The following is a 17,540-nucleotide window of genomic DNA, read 5'->3' on the forward strand; positions in this document are numbered from 1 at the left end:
AATGGATATTATGTGCTGATCCACTAAATTTAGGGCTTGTCCTTAAAGGCCCTCTATTTTGGGTAACTTGACAACCACTGGATTGTACGCTAGTTCCTTTTATCATATTTGTCTACACACAAGATTTAGTAAAACATCCCTTATGTAATACTGAGTTCAGTGATTACCTTGTATTTTCTGGCTGGAATTCAGATGTATCAATACAAATGTATTCTGACAGTGTTTCTTCTTTCAAGGTGAAATGCAGCCTCACAGTATTCATGTTGTTCTGGTGTGCTATAATAAGCCTGTTTTCTATGAACTTTACCAAAAGGACAAATCTTTTTAAAAACTGTAAATTTTTTCCACAGTCTTCATGGTACTTCATGCTTACGCCAACAACCTTGCAAATAAGAATCTCTTAACGCCCTAAACCAAGTACAGGTCAGTTGGTTGTCTAGAACAAATAGTTGTACTGTGTACTTGTACTGGGCATAAATCTAACATGTACAGCTGTCCCCCCGATATCTTTCAATAATGTGTCCTGGTGGATTGATGAATGACTACTGTACTTTCCAATGAAGGATAGCATAGCATGGTGGCGCTTAGTTGTCCTCTTCTCCATAGAATAGAACTACTTTGTGTGCACAGTGCTTATTTGTTCTCCTGTCACTGGAAACAAACATAAAAGAATGTTTCCAGTGACAGAAATTTGATGTCTGACGCCTGTACAGTGCTTTAGATGATCATGAGGAGAAAATCAGTGGTAAATGCTAGAGTAAAAGATTCTTACCGCTTAGGGGGATTGTGGGATCTGAGTTCCTAGGTCTATATATGTCTATTTTAAACGGATCCCACAAATAGAGCTGGAATTTTTAAAGGAGGGTGGGAACTCCTTAATCCCCATGGTGGTCATAAACTGTTTAAGAAATGGCAGGAACTTTTTATTGTTGATGTAAGCAAGCCCAAGACTTTAGACTTTAATTACTACTTTGTTTGACTTTATTATGACTTTGCCAATAAGGCTTCACTGATGACTAAACAACTTTAAATTTATGCCAGGGAGAATTTGACTTTATGATCCAGACTCTTTAGTCCCTTAGAGCAGGGGTCGGCAAACTCCAGCCTTTAGCCCAGATGCGGCCTAGTCGGTAGTTTGTTCCGGCCTAACGGCCCCTGGCCGATCCAGCCTAATGCTGGTAGGTCGGCCAGGGGCGTTAGGAACTACCGGAGCCGCCCCCTTGCAGTTGCTCCCCTATTTACCGCGGCTTGAGTTGATACTTCCGCTGCTGAGGTAAATAGGGAAAGCTCCCTGAAGGTAAATCCCTCTCCTCCGCAATGCATATGGAGAAGAGGGATTTCACTTCAGGGAGCGTTCTCTGGTGGTGGACAGGGCCATTAGGGGGGGTCTGGTCTAGTGTGCACCCGCCCACCCTATAAATGGCCTAGTGGCCATAAAACTTTGCTGACCCCTGCCTTAGAGGGATCTTGGAGCAACCACAATCTTCTGGGAGGTTCAACCAATGTCTTTTCACTATTCACAAGACCCAGCCTGCTGAGGGATCCCCTTTTTATTTACATAAATGTGTTACATTTTTAGGCATTTAATATTCTGGTAAAAGGTTTATTTATTAACTAAATAAGATTTGCCAGGATTCATCTAGTTTTTTTTGCCAAGATTCAATGTAGTATGCTATATGCAGGGCTGCAGAGTCTGTACACAATATTATCTACTCACTCCACAGCTCTGGGTAATTCACCAAGCAAATATCATCTGACTGAATCGTGATGTGTTGAATGACCAGTGCATCTTCAAAGTACAGTAATAGAAGCTTTACCCTTTTTTAGGGTGAACAAATCTGTGAAAATCTGTGTTGGGTCATGCCAAATATTCAAGCTTTTGCAGGGTGAAATGAACCATTGGCAACAAAGGCTTACATCTTTAAGGTTTTTGTTTTTTTTAACTACCCATTACAGGCCCTTGACTTTCCTACTGAGAGGTGGGTGAGGATATCCATCCCATGTATAAGTAGAGACTGCCTCTAGTAAAAAGTCTCATCAAAACCATTAGAAGATGTAACTATTTGAGCAACAAAATATGAAAATCTGACCTTCAATTGTAAAAGAATAAAGAAGCTTCCCATTGTGCATTTTTGTTGGTGGAGTAGCATGCTGTTTACTTCCAATTTACACATTCTGGGTCTATACACACAGAACTAACATTCATAGTAGGGTGACTTTTGTTTCTAATTTTCTAGTGGTTATTTCTACATGTATAGATTCAGGAAGGCCAAACTGCCTTCTCCATCCCTACTTCATAAAATTAAAGCCAACACACATCTGTTATAATGGTTTATTTCCAGCAGAACTGCAGTTCTCAGAACTGAATGGCAAACTGTATCATCATGCTTATGGTAATGGATATTTCAAAGGTATTTTGTGTCCATTCAGCCCGCAGTCAGGGTGCACAAGCCAACCAGGTCCTGAGTGACTAGGCCGCCATGCAGACAAGCTTCTGCAATCCAATCACTTTCCATTCTATCCAAGGGCATGAACTGCACAGTTTCTGCAGTGGCTGGTACGAGATGTCACATGACACAGTTACAGCAATAGACTAATCACATGGACGCTACAGGTTGACTTAGCAGAACACACAGGTGAATCTAGAAAATATTTTCTACTGTTCCAAACCATCACAAGTGCAGCCTAGGCCTCAGGGGTGGTGCTGTTCAGGGCTATCTACAGTTTGCATGTGTTGTTGTTGAAAACAATGCAATTATTAGATTAACAATGTTTTATAACTTGTCAGTAAGCAGAAAAACAACCGAAAAAAACATACACTGGACCTAATATTTATCATTCTAGCCAGGTCTTCTCTATTGTCATATAGCTGGCAGGTCACTCAGATCCTGTTGGCACAGACACGCAGAATTTCAGACCTGGCTATGATGGCACGTGAGTGAATAAAAAATATTAAACACCATAAAACATAGAAGAGAGGACAGCAGCTGCCCTATAACATTTAGATTACAATATGACTATAGCATTTGGCAGTTTTTTTTTTTAAACCTTTTAAAGCCAACCTGTGCGGTGCCCATTTCAGGGAAAAACGAAATGCCCAACCAGCAGTACATACTCAGCTTCTCTTTACTCCCCCCACCAAGAAGAAATATACCTCATATTTCCAAATCCTGGGGAGCATGTGCCTCCATCCCCTTTCTCCAAAGGAACAGGGTTGGTGCTTAATGACTGGCCCAGTGCTGTCTCATAGGTGTGTCTTCAGCTTACATAGGGTTAACTCACTACTCCTAAGGGCCCTGGGAAGCAAACACAAGATAAGTATGTGCAGCTTTCCTTGTATAGGCAAAGCACAGGTTCACTCTAAAGAAGAGACAGGGAAGGAAAGATAAAATCTATTACAGTGCATAAAATTATTTTTTGAAAAAAGAAAAACACTTTTTTACCAACTTAGGTGAAGAAAAATTGTTTTCCTTTATATTTACATAGGCGGGAGAAGTTATGCAGTGCACAAGGAATATAAGCAAGGTCTATGGCATTAATATTTTTTTTTTTTATATACTTATACAATTTCAAAGTGAAAAAGCAGCTGTTGAGTAAAAGACACCAAAAATAGTTCTCCTTCAATAAACTTTTCATTGTCATAATGTGAGGGGTAAGCTTGGATTTTACACCATTGCTGACAATAATATACTGTCCGCCAAGTATTGCCACGTAAGAACATGAACAGCAAAGGTGCCTGGACAGCTTGGAAGACATAAGGCAGAGTTAGGTCATGGTGAGTAATACTTGCAGTCAAGGCCTGGATAGACACCGATACAACATGTTTAATTACTTTTATATGGATGGCAGCATATTCACTTCAGAGCTGAATTCCACATTTGCTCCTACTACTGCTGCATCTACCAAGGTTTATAGACATTTTACGCATATACTGGGTGAGCATAACCTTCTCTAACAGACCGATGACTTCTAAGAGTATGTCCACATGTTTGGGTCACATGCTACAAGAGTTCTACACTTGGTCCTATACATCAAACAGTGAATCCTAAAGCTCACCTCCAGAAAAAAACTTTTTTTTAATGTTTTGAAAAACTTCTTTCAGGTCTTTATTGTTGACTGTGACACCAATGAGAGGATACTCCCCCACTTCCTATCCTGATGGCACCAATAAGGATTCACAAAGATAGGAAGACAAAAGGATACTGTTTTCCATTCTTTACTGCATTTTGTGCATCTCTGTCCACAAGGCCAGGAAAATGAAAATACAATAAAAACAAAGTCAATAAATGCCCTAATAGACAAATTATTTCTTACTTACTCCACCCATTACAGTAACACATTATTATAAAAAAGGTTTGACTAGAGTTGGGTTTCCATGCTATTTTCTATACAACTTTCACATAAGAGAATAAACATACAGGATTTCACTCAATGCGCCATAATTTAATCATATGGCTCTTTTGTATTTTTGGGGGGCTAAAAAACAGGAAGAAGCTGCACTAAAGAGGTTAAAGACATTGTATATATTGTATAGGCATATTTATAAATACGTGTATATACTGGAGATTAAACCAAGGTTTCTTGACTTGAAAATATTTTCAAAAAAATAGCATTTTTTAATATATACTCAGGTTACACCAATAGATAGCGCTATATCCTTATGTAGAGTTTGTAACAAACTCTTGCAGTGCAGTTTAATAATAAAGCATGTGTTACACACTCTATGTAGATGTGTTCTATACATGTGTTCTACTCCATGTAGAATTCCTGTTTTATATAAATAATATATAAAATCAGAACTGATTATCTATTAAAGGATAAAAACTTTTAGGACTAATGGAGTCATGTAATCCCTCCCCACCTCCCAATCCTCATGCATTGATATTGTTCAGTTTTTACCTCTAATCAGAGGTTTAATTCTTAAGTGCAGTATCCTATTGAAACCAATTCAAAAGTAACTCTGTAAAAGTCAAATTAATGCAGGATGAGTTCAGACTAGTTCCTATGAGGTGCTAGCACTCTGATTTCTCTATTTGTCTTCTGCTTTTGATACAGAAACCTTCTGTGGAATAGACCCATCGTGCATATTGGTGAATCCAGGCCTGCTTTTAAATTAAAACAATTAGAACAACTTCTGTCTGAGACTGACTTATCTCTGCCTATGGTCATCCAGCTAGAAAAGGTTGAAAGGACATGAATAAATGGCCAACTATCCTCACACTGAACAATGATGACAAATATACAAACACACATAACTCTTTATCATATACGGTGCAGGAGTCTTCTCTTCATGAACCTGTACAGTAAAGATGTTAGTGGTTTCAAAAGTGCAATAGACTAGATAGCTCCTTGGAATCAATACTCTGACACCTTCAGCTCATAGTACTGTTCATAAATCATTTGTTTATAAGTTATCCATCCAGCCTGGTCAAAATGTTAAAATCTGATATGCTACTGCATCTGTGGATTCCTGCATATAAAAGTGTCCCACCTTTTAAAGTTCCTAATGGTACACCCTTAAAAAAGGGAATTCAATTTTATAGCTAGAGAGGGACTGGATGAAGGTGAAAATATAACATTGGATGCTTTCTGTTTTGCTACTAAGAATTCTTTTTAAAGTAATAATTTAAGAACATGGGCATTGCAGGAAGTCCCCTTAATCTTAAACAGGGAGGCTTCCATGCCTGATTAAACAATTTTCAAGAATCTTCCAGGAAAACCAAAGCAAAAATGCTTTCACCTTTAGTCCAACTCTGGTTAGAAAAAAAAGTTACATATGGGGTTCTTATATATATTAGAAGTGTGTATTGGAAAATGGTGAAGCATTTTTAGCACTCATGCAGCAGGAAAGGGGTTAAGAAACCCTAAATAATTTAAGGTGCCCCTTAGGTGAGCACAGGCAAGGAGACAGGGCGAGCATGCAGGCAGAACAAAGAGTGATCAGGTCTGAAGGGGCACCAAAGTGCCATGTCCAGATAGTAAGTAATGAACTAAAAAAGTCAGGAGGAAAGGAGAGGCTGAGGAAAGGAAGAACATAGGAAGACTGACAATCACAGGGGAGCAAGAACATGGAAGGAAGGGGCAACAAATATATTAATGTGTAAGTAGGATCAGGGTTAGGGTTTTCAATAAAAGGGGCAGACTGTTTATTATTGTGTTATGGGAAGGCACAGACGAGCATGTGCGTAGTCAGGTATTCCTCACTAAAAAACAGATGTTTTTCAATATGGCTGCTCCTCTGTTAACAATCCAATATATATTTCAATCTTAACAAAACTCTACACACAACATTGTGTGCAGATTTAGGTTCCAGTTGGTGTATAATTTGGGATCCTCATATGTAGGCAATGGAGATCACAAAAATTATTATGCACCAGGATAATTAGTAATACTGATATAGGTGTCAATTAATGGGTATACTTGGCTATAAACTGCTGAGCACCAGCATTTTAACTGCCTGTCAGGACGGTGGAGTGTTTTGCTTGAAAAAGATTGTGATATGTTTGATATGCATGGCTAAGTGAGCAGAGCATTTTGTCTGGAGTCCAACTTTTGGGTGGATACAGGGAATATGTGAGGGACTAAGATTCCTCCTGTATATAGCTCGCCCCGATGTCCTTGCACCAGCACACCTTTAAGAATCTAGAATAGAAAAAATATAAAATACTTATATTAGAGATTCTGCAGTAAATTAAAACTGGTCAGTAAATTTACATAATGACAAAAACATCTCATATAACGAATTACCGGGACTGTCCACAACTAATAACTAATATTTCAGATATGATAGATGCTGGCAGCCTAAAGCAAGCAAACAGTTGAACACTGAGTTCCTAGAACTACCCATCAGCCTTTACAATGAAAAAGGAGCTTTTATACCCTTGTGGAATTTTTATTCATATCATGGAAACTGATATCCCTGTGACGGGGAAGTGTGTTAAGTTTCCCAAGAGATAAAACAGTCCAATTGGTGATTGACATATCCAGACTCTGAATTTAAGCTGAAGGTGAAATGGTGTTTCATCATCAAGCTGTGCATGGTGTCAAGTAAGTTCTGGTTCTTTGGATGTTATCCCAATCATGCAGGCAGTTAAGTGTGTGAACTAATTGGGATATTTACACGAATTGTACATTTATTCAAACTACAATTATGTTGGCAGTAACGTCACCTAGAGGGTAACCAGATGACAGATGCACTGTAGTTCATCCACAAATATGACAGAACTTGTGTAGAAGGTTTGCCAATCCTTCTTTTAATGGCACAATATAATTACCTAATAGGTGTAGATCAGGGGAAGCAGAATTTCTGTTGGCTGAGTATAGGGACTTAGAAAGAATGTTTAAAGGGCTGACATTCATTAGTGCAGCCTTTCCAGGGCCAGCATCAAAAGTACATTTAGGTTATATTTGCCAAAGGGTTTGTGATTCTGTAGGGGAAATTGTGTGATATCCACACATTTTTCTCTCTGGACAGATAAACAGAAAAGTGACGGTTGTAGTTCCCAAATAAGCATTTCAGCTTCCTATATTACATCTAGCCACCTCCAGCCTGGTCGATAGATCACTAAACAGAATTGTTGATTCTGGTTTACTATTAGGGAGCTGACATTGAGAGCAGCAATGCTAAACCAGGAAATAGCAGACTGACCTTTATGACAAATCCTATGTTTGGTAAAACATTACACATATAAGTATTTGGATTGTCTATTTTCTAACTGCCTGTAGCTCCCTTGGAAAATATGAATTTTAAACAAAAACCATGGTATAGCAGAAAACAGCCTATGTTCTAATTTAGTTTCACAGTAGCAATAGAAACAGTTGATGCAAAGTATTATAATAAAGAGCAGACATATGAAAAAATAACATGATTTATTGTGAATAGAGCTACTGCCCCTGGTTAAAAAATAATATATGAGCGACAATAGTACATATATGAATCAACAGCATAAAAACACATTGTACTCATTTGCTACAAATTATTTGAAACACAAGCCAAAACCAGAAGAGCAAAAAAAGCTTTTCTCTGCTTTTGATTAACAAGCTAATGTGTTTTCGCATGCTGCAAAGAATTACAGGAATAGTAATGACATAAACCTGACAACTGGTACTTCATGCTGTCCCATAAATACCTAATCTAATGTAAACTGTTTGAATATTTTCTTTATAAGACTGGGAGAGGAATTCTACCTTTTATATATTATATATAGATATATATATATATATTGGGCAAAGTACAATAAATTATTGGAATGGATGTAAGCCCATTGTATACTCTATATTTAAAATAATTATTGTAATTATAGACCCATATGAAAAAGTTAAAAGGGATTTTTTGGAACTGAGTATGTTTTAATCCTAAAGACACTTTCCTACATGTGGCTAGTTTCTCTGCCATTACACTCACAGAAGGACACTGCAGCCCTTCTCTGTTAGGTGTTCTTCAAATTTAAACTATGAAAACAATAAAGCATTAGTCTAATGATGGCAACGTAACTTACAATATGGTTGTGTAATCTCCTTTTAATGTACCAACAAACTATGTGGAGCATAGAACTGTATGATTTGATATATGTGGAAAGATTATAAGGAAAGCACCAGCACCTTGCGGTTACTCCAGAGACGATTGTATTAAGACCAAGATTGTCCAATCAGATTATAATAAGTGTGGTCAGCTTTAGGATGACCTTGAGGATAGCTTAATAATCTCAAGCATTTTTAATGCTTGCATTGACTGGAAATTTCTGCGGGGGCTGATAATGTAAGTATCTGGCTTGTTACAACACAGACTTCCCTGCGGTGCAGGGTTCTGTTCACTTTTTTAAGAAAATGTAAATATCAGCCTGTTCCATATTGTGACCTTGGGACACATAGATTTCCATCCATGAGCAGTCTTTAAGGCACCCATAGACATAAAATGACAGAGGGCTTCATTTGGCCATTTTTAAGGTACCCACAGACCCAGAAGGAATGGAGAATGAAAGGATTAGAAGAATGTGTCTGGTTGCAGTTTATTAAACCCTGCTAAACCAATGATAAAGGGGCCTATGGAACATTCCCACACCTTTTTCCAGTCAAAGCCTCACTGCACATTGCATAGGGGTTAGATTGCGCTGACCTGTCTTACCAACTTTAAGCATCTCTGGGTGACTATAGACAACTGGCCATAACTCAAACTAGTGTTTAGGGCAAAAGGTGTCAGAGGGATTTGCTATTCTTTCCTTCATTATCAGAGACAAGGATGCATCTGTGTGCTTAGATCATTCTTTTATGTGACCATGGGCATAAGATGGATATACCATTGGCTGAGAAGTGTGATCCATCACAAAACAAGAACTGTAATGGGAGACCTCAGTCTACAAACATGATCCAACAAGAATTAAAAAATGTTAGCCATGACCTTGTAAACAATTAAAAAAATAGGATATGTATAGCTAAAACCTTATTCAGCTTTGAATAGAGTAGGGGAAGGATTTTCTCCTTGCTGTCTGTGTACCATTGGGTAAATTTTGTCCATCCCAAAAATGCAGTGAGACGTTAGTGAAGCTCTCCCAAGGTAAGGGAATTCCCCTTTTAGACAGGTGTCCACATTTGAAAGATGTTGTGGGGCAAAGACCAACATGTCGGATTTCCCTTTACTTTCTTTTATCAGTAACAATAGTCACCAGTACAGTGGTATGAATCCCAACTGGAACACAGACTGCAAGTTTAAATCAAAGAACAAAAATGTAGAGTGTTGCAGCCTACCAGTCCTTGTGATGGCTGTTTTGTTTTAATTTTTCAGTACATTTAAGTAGGTGCAGAAAATGCTTATTAATCTTGCCAGAAAAGTACTTCACGTGAGATGATCGCCAAGCACAAAAAATGTTTTCTTCCTTTTGTAAGGAGGAAGACATGTTTTAGGCCAGCCTGGGTAATAACCTTAGCTTCCCCAATAGATACTGAGGAGTGCCTGTGGCTATTTAAGGACAGGACATGCATTACTGGCAGGATTACCTGGTGAAAATAATGGGATAAAAAGAAAACCAATGCCGGCATCTCACTTAGCAGCTGGTAAGCATTACATTTCTGTTTTTGGGTTTAAATATGCTCTGAATAGGGCACACTGCGGTGCCCAAGTGATTTTAAATGTTCCCTGTGAGCAATCTGATGTTAAAGAAAGGTACTTTCTTATTGTCTGTGTCAACTTTTAGTCAAATAAAATTGTAACCATATTAAACATTATTATTATTACACAGTATTTATATAGTGCCATCATATTACGCAGCGCTGTACAAAGTCCATAGTCGTGTCACTAACTGTCCCTCAAAGGGGCTCACAATCTAATGTCCCTACCATAGTCATATGTCAATATTGTAGTCTAAGGTCAATTTTTTAGGGAGAAGCCAATTAACCTCACTGCATGTTTTTGGGATGTGGGAGGAAACCAGAGTACCCGGAGTAAACCCATGCAGACACGGGGAGAACCTGCAAACTCCATGCATATAATGTCCTGGCTGGGAATCGAACCTGGGACCTAGCACTGCAAAGGCCGGAGTGCTATCCCCTGAGCCACATTTTACATTTCTGTACATGGCTCTTTGGACAAATCTGGAAAAGGTACATTCAATTTTGAAGGGGCTGCCTTTCCCTTTTTAATTTTCCCCTTAAAGTGAAATTAGAATTTGGGATTCCAAAGCCACTGCTATACTCCAGATATAATCTGATCTGTCTATACAGGAAGGTTGGAATTTCAGTCCTGTAACAGGCACAGTGCATTGGTCAAAATGGACTTCTGGCAATTGGCTTTCAGTATTATGGACCCCTCACCCCCAAATAGTCAAGATTTTTATTATATTTCTCTATCTTTTACTCTAATAGACTGTATTCAATGTTATAAACATATATTATGACTCACTGCATAGTGAAACATTGATCCATCACCTTAGAAGACCATGGTTTGCCTGTGCTTGCATTATATCATTACTATTAAACATAAATCTTCTATGTGATAAATAATTTCTGGCGTTTTATATACAATTTATAATTATTTCATACAAAATAAAATAGAGCGATGTTGGTAAATAATAACCTATGGCTAACACACAAAGCTCTAATCTGGCAGATTTTACAACAAATATGGCAAAGATTACATACGGTAAATAGAGGGCAAAGCTTCTGCTAATTTGTAGCACTGTGAGCTGTAGATACTGCTAGAAAATGTTTGCTTTCCAAATTACCAAAATTGCTAACATGTTAATGTAGAAAGCATTTTTGCACAAGCATCTGAAGAATATGGACAAGGCATGTGACAGATATGAGGTCTGCTTGCTATAATCAGGTACTGCAATAAAGCAAAAAATATCTGCAATGCCAGAAAGCTTACAGGACCACTATACTGCCCTTGTGTTAATAACGAAAACAGACTTTTATAAGGATTCCTTCACTAAACTGGGTTCATTTTGGGTGCTTGTGGACTCACAGCAAGGGAAGTCTGGGTTATTTCAGCACACTCCAATCCATTGAGATGGTAACATTTTTAACAAATCCAGAACTCTAAGGGATGTGATGTCATTATTGGAGACCCGCCTACAATGATATTAATCCAGACCCAGCCTTTTGACCTTAGTAAAGGTAAAAAACATTGGAGACCAGAAGATATAAAGCTATTGGCTTCAAGCTGAGGTGTATTAAAGTACAGGGTTTTCATTTTCCCTGCCTCTGGACCAGTGGGTGAAAAAGAAACCTCTAAGTTTGCAACTCATTTAGTTGCAAAACTATCAGAAAAGAAGGAAATGCTTTAAGATGGGAGTAGAGAGTTTGGCTAGGATGGTTCCCCTTCCATGAATACTTCCTTCTCCACAGTAAATTAATAAGCTGCCTATCTTATAGAAGTACTTCTGTGTATATCTAATGTTTACTATACTTTTTAATGGCGGAACTACTGGGAAATCCAAATAAAACCCATTCCCATTTTTTCCAATTTTCTGAAATTTTAAGACCCTTTAGACAATTGTGGCTAATGATCAAAAGTCAAGCAGGCAGGCTGAACAGTCTATTTTCAAAGCATGATTATGTTATCTACGGAGTAAAGAAAAGCCATGGTAGAATTAGTAAACACTTATCGCTTAAAGCCAAATAAAACCCTTGTTGACTAAGTGCATTCCAAATGCATCAAAACAAAAGGCGTGCAGTCTACGGAAAGCAGCCACAGACATGTAAAACTGTGTGTCCCCTGTCTGCATCTGCAAAGAGGGACCCTGTCTCTTTGTAAAGAAGCAGTTACCTTTTTTCAAAGATTAAGCTCCCAACGAGTTTGAATTCTCTGATCAGCAGGGATCATGAGCTTTTTTTATTACAGACCCCCTCTTAAAGGATGTGTTGGACCACTGCAGAGATTACTGCTTCCACACAAAGAACAAGACCCTGCAACAGCTGGTAGGGGACCAGCTTTTCTATCTAGGCTGTGTCTGCTTTGGAATAAAAATAAAACCTGTAAAACAATTACCGTATTTTTCGGACTATAAGACACACTTTTTCTTCCCCAAAACTGGGGGGGAAAAGTGGGTGCGTCTTATACACCGAATACATGTTAAATATACCGGTAATTAAAAAAAATCATACTCACCCCGATACCGCGATCCCGCGATGCTGTGGGCTTCTTCTTCTCCTCGCTCTCCTCCCGGCTGCAGCGCGTGTCTCCTCCTCCTCTGAGCGAGGAGAAGCCGACACGCATACCCCCGCGATCTCATAAGCAGGCTGGATCAGCCTGCTTACGGGATCGCGAGGGCACGGGTGCCGGCTTCTCCTGGCTCTCCTCCCGGCTGCAGCGCGTGTCCCCTCCTCCTCCTCTGAGCGAGGAGAAGCCGGCACACGTGCCCTCGCGATCCGGTAAGCAGGCTGGATCAGCCTGCTTATGGGATCGCTGGGGTATGCGTGTCGGCTTCTCCTCGCTCAGAGGAGGAGGGGACACGCGCTGCAGCCAGGAGGAGAGCGAGGAGAAGAAGAAGCCCACAGCATCGCGGGATCGCGGTATCGGGTGAGTATGATTTTTTGGCACAGGGTGATCAGAAGGGGATACACTTCTAATCACTCTGTGTCAATGTATCCCCTTCTGATCACTCTGTGTCAGAGTGATTAGAAGGGGATACATTGACACAGAGTGATTTTTTAGTATTTTGTTCAGAATCTTTTTTTTCTAGGTTTTTCTCCTTTAAAATTGGGTGCGTCTTATAGGCCGGAGCGTCTTATAGTCCGAAAAATACGGTAATACTTTTTGCTTTGATGCACCTAAAATATACCTAACTATTAGGGGTCCAATTTGGCTTTTTAGGTCTGAATATATCCTAAATCTTCCTCTATAAGACGCTACCTTTACAGGTGTGTGAATTAGTTTTGTCTATCAGAACCACCATTTCTGTCCACAGCTGCTTGATCTACATTTGATGGCAAATGAAACATGGCAGGTGATTTTACAAAGGGGTTGCTTGCATTGGAGCTTGGCCGATGAGCCTAAATCTACAATAAATCCAATGACGCTATCATTCTGTAATTATACACACATCTACAAATAGGGTTTAGGTGAATGAAATACAAGTTGATAGGAAATGGGAAATACATCTCTAGCTCCCTTTACTGTTTGTTATACAGCGCAAGCCAAGGACCAAGCTAACCAAAGCCAGCCCCTAGGACAAACAAGCAGGTGCCAAGGAACACAATTTCTGGGGTAAAGCCCATTTACAGACAGACAGGCAGATGAGGTTAGATGTAAGTCTTGGCACCTTTGGCATTTTTGTCCAAATAAACTTCGATGTAGGATGTTGGAACATAACCCTCCTCCTCCTCGTTCCTACGGATCCGTGTCCATCCATCTCCTTTGTCCTCCTCGATGACACTCAGTATTTCACCTTCGGCTACGGATATAGTTCCTTCATTTTCACCTGGTGGGGCAAAACCAAAGTTAGCACCTTCTGATCACTAGGAGTCACGCGGAGCTAAAGCAAAAACATGAGGGTATTACCGTCAAAGGGGTATTACCGTCAAAGGGGTATAAGGCTTTACAGGTCCCTATTGTGGGCAGGGGCTCCTCGTCATCAAAATCATCATCAAATTCTGTAGGTGTCACCTTCACCTCGGTCTCCTGGCTTTGATCTTCCGTGTAACTGCCATCTGGGCTGCTCAAGAGAGAAAATCATAGAACCACTATAGCAACAGACTCCAAAACCACCAAGGGGAACTGCAATTTCAGCAACAGATCCTTAGGTTACCTTGGCTAAATGACAGGAAAGGTGCCTTAAGGCTTTTTTTTATAGTGTAAGTACATTTTAGAACCACTGTTAGATTTGAGGAAGTTATAGAAAGTGTTTCCCATGTTGACACAGGGCACAGTAAAAACCTGGCAGAGTTTTTATTTTTTTTCTAACTCTATTAAAATTTGTGTTGGGGAAATTTTCACTCACTTTTCTGACACGTGTCATCTGTACAGTAAATAAGTGTAAATCTCCCCATCGAAACATATGCAACTCTCTCTCTAGAACTGAAAAAAACTATTTGCTTGGAACTGTATTTTAAAATTAAAAACTTTGAACAGTGGGAACTAGATCACTGCAAAGTTTGGTAACATTTTCTGAACCTAAAACTAGTTAGCAGATTGTGGTGCATTCACTCACGGTCATCTCATTATTCCTAGAGTTCTTTTGTTAGAAAAGCAAATTGTCTACAAAGCTCAGAGTAGAAAATTTTCCCCCCTCCCTCTGTACAGTTCTTCCTGGAGGAAAACTGTTTAGAACACTCATGGAGTTCTCTCTTCACACTCAGTATACTGTACCTCTCCCGGTCCTGTGCACAATTGTTGACTGGAGCAGAGTTCTGTGTTTCATACAGTCCACTTTGCCGACGGGAGCTGTCATTGCGGACAGGGAGTCTTCCTTCAACCTCTGCCAGCCAACCCTGCAAAAAGTCCATATTATATCAATTACCTATTCCTATGATTGTATATGAAACATCTGTATGCCTGGCAGAGTATCTATATTGCTCGCTTTGCCTAATATGTGTTGCTGTAATTATGAAGGGGTACTTCCAGCTATAAAATGTCAGCAAAAAAGATAGTCAGTGTTTTGTTATTCCTCTTACTAGATTCAAAGCAAGGTGCCACCTCCTAATCAATCTAATATTTTGGAGTGAGAATACTGTGCTACAAATGACACTAGGAATGGCTAATGTTAAATATTCTCACACTCTCTGATTTGTGAATGATTTTGAATCAATGACCTGGAATAGGAATGCAGCAAGTGATGTTAGCATAAAGTCAAACTCCTGATCTGCCTATTGTTCCAAGTAAGTGTGCTATTGTAAAATTAATTTCCAGGAAGAAAACTCCCTCTTGTCTGCTTTGACACTTTCTATAGATAGAACACATAAACTCACTTCAAACTTTTGTACTTCCACACGTAGTTTCTCAATGTTATTTCCAATCTCTATTAACCTCTGACCCACGCTTCCAGCATCTCCCATTTGTGGATTCTTCAGATACACATCCCTCATCTTTGTTAGGGCATCTCTGTGTCACAAATTAAATGTAAAAAGAGCTTGTTTAATAAAATCCATTTATAAAGGTGGAACAGTCATAAAAACTTCTAAATTGCAATAGAAAAGTAAATAGTGAAATCTGGTTCATATAGTTTCTGGTTTAGTCTAAAGGTCAAAGTCCACAATGGTATACTTGCTTATTGCTGAAGTTTAATCTGCTTACATTCTGCCTACCTTGTACCCCTCGTCAACATGCTAATTACATAATTAAATAAAATCTTTCCATTTTTATTATCTTGTTTTGGACCCTGTGTCATCACTAGAAGTGGAGCCTGGTAGGCTGAGACAGACCCAAGCTTCTTATACTCCCTGCCCTAATTTTTATCTTCTATCCTACTATAGGGGGTCCTTCCCCACCTTTGTGTTTCCGATCCTCCTGTTTTATTCTCCATAATGTATATTCAATAAAAATGCTGCTAGGAAACCAGGACATCCGACAGTTCATATATGTCAAGCAAGAAGAGCAAGCGGTCCAAACCTTAAATTACTATGGTGTAAATGTTAAAACATATGAACTGAAAAGACACCATTTTGCTTTAAATAAAATGAAAAAAATAGAACAAATAAAAATGATAGATAACAGTTTAGAATCTTTGAAGTATTTGGTTTTAATAGAAATATTAATGGATTTATTAATGGATAATATAATATTGGATTTATTGATATGAATCCCCTCGTAATGGAGTGTTTAATACCTCACTGGTTCTACACATGACATTTGGTCAATGATAAAAGTTTGCCACTATTTTTTAAAAGTAAATAAACTTGACCAGTATGCTGGTTGCTGGCCTGTAAATGGGTAAACACAAGTATTAAGTTGTGAACAGCCATCACGCTTTACCCACTTTATAAAAAAAAAAAAAACATATTATGGAAATGACACTTCTCACCTCTGATCGATCTCTTTCTGCATGTCTTTGTTTAGCTCGTCAACCTTTTGCTGCAGCTTTTTCCTTCTCTGTTCTGGTGGCAGGTTGCTGAAGTCCTCCGGCGTTGCCCCCTGATAGAAACCAAAACACTATAAGGTCATGTTTATTATCTGCTCCGGTGGCATGCACTAGCTAGGGATCATGCGTAACATGCCAAAAAAAGGGAAAGAGGATAAAAAATTAAAAAGGAAAAATGATTTTCACATCACCACAGGCTAGCGATTCCCTGATTCAAAGCTTTACACCACTACATTTTGTAGTGAGAATGTTGGAGAAAACAACAAGTTTGTGTACCCAAAACCTTCTTTATATTCTTAATTTGTAATTGCCAACTGTTGTAAATATTGTAATAAAATGCACATACTTGCAATCTATCAGACGTGTTGTCTTTAGGGAGGATCAGTCAGGACCCTGTAACCTCACGATTTGAGTTTAAAAGGACTGACGTCCCCATTGTTAAAGCTGATGTCTAGGCTGCAGTTCTATTTTATTTCTAGGAATAATATATATATATATATATTTTAAATGCAACTTATTTTAATAAACTTCATTTGAGCCTCTTACAATCCCCTGCACTGAAAGTGACAGAGGAATATACAATCCAGGGGACTAATGAAGCCCTGCTGCAGGTAAATGTGCCCACAGGAAACATGGTTGGTAACTTTTCTGTGAGCTTATCATAATTCATTGTCCAATCAGTAGGTTGGGAAATGATTTGGATGAGGTTGTGTTGTAACTCGAAATACAGATCTAGATGCATTATTTACTCCTTGCTTTGTGAAATAAAAAAACAAATGCAATAATAAATATAAACCTAATAGCATTTGGATGTAATAAGCTTCTTCAACACTAGATGGAACACTAAGCCTTCTATAGGAATGACTGTCATTTCAAGGTCTCTCATTTCTAGACACAAAGCAGAGAACAATGTCTTTGTTTTATCATTAAACTGAAAGCCAAAGGAAACCAGAGCTCCTCATAGAAATCAGCTAGTCTCTAATCGAATACCAACAACAAATCTAGCTGGTATGATTGTTCCCTTGTTAT

The 17,540-nt window shown here is 38.8% G+C and overlaps 1 protein-coding gene across 15 annotated transcripts in view; it reads right to left on the reverse strand.

Annotated features, from left to right (window-relative positions):
* Positions 1–2,318: 2,318 nt before the first annotated feature.
* Positions 2,319–17,540, reverse strand: part of FNBP1 (formin binding protein 1) — a 138,556-nt gene continuing 123,334 nt past the window's right edge. For 2 of the 15 annotated variants that reach the window (XM_072429897.1, XM_072429892.1), the window contains exons 12-16: positions 16,455–16,582; positions 15,403–15,535; positions 14,804–14,925; positions 14,014–14,153; positions 13,151–13,916 (exon numbers count right to left, since the gene is read on the reverse strand). In XM_072429897.1, the coding sequence (XP_072285998.1) occupies positions 13,738–13,916; positions 14,014–14,153; positions 14,804–14,925; positions 15,403–15,535; positions 16,455–16,582 (702 nt within the window). In that variant the 3' untranslated portion in view covers positions 13,151–13,737. Of the gene's footprint in view, positions 6,643–13,150; positions 13,917–13,996; positions 14,154–14,803; positions 14,926–15,402; positions 15,536–16,454; positions 16,583–17,540 lie in introns of those variants that run through there. The other 13 variants (XM_072429898.1, XM_072429896.1, XM_072429901.1 and 10 more) reach the window with 11 other exon arrangements.

The sequence above is a fragment of the Pyxicephalus adspersus genome, chromosome Z (assembly GCF_032062135.1).
Source record: "Pyxicephalus adspersus chromosome Z, UCB_Pads_2.0, whole genome shotgun sequence".
Classification (NCBI taxonomy): Eukaryota; Metazoa; Chordata; class Amphibia; order Anura; family Pyxicephalidae; genus Pyxicephalus; species Pyxicephalus adspersus.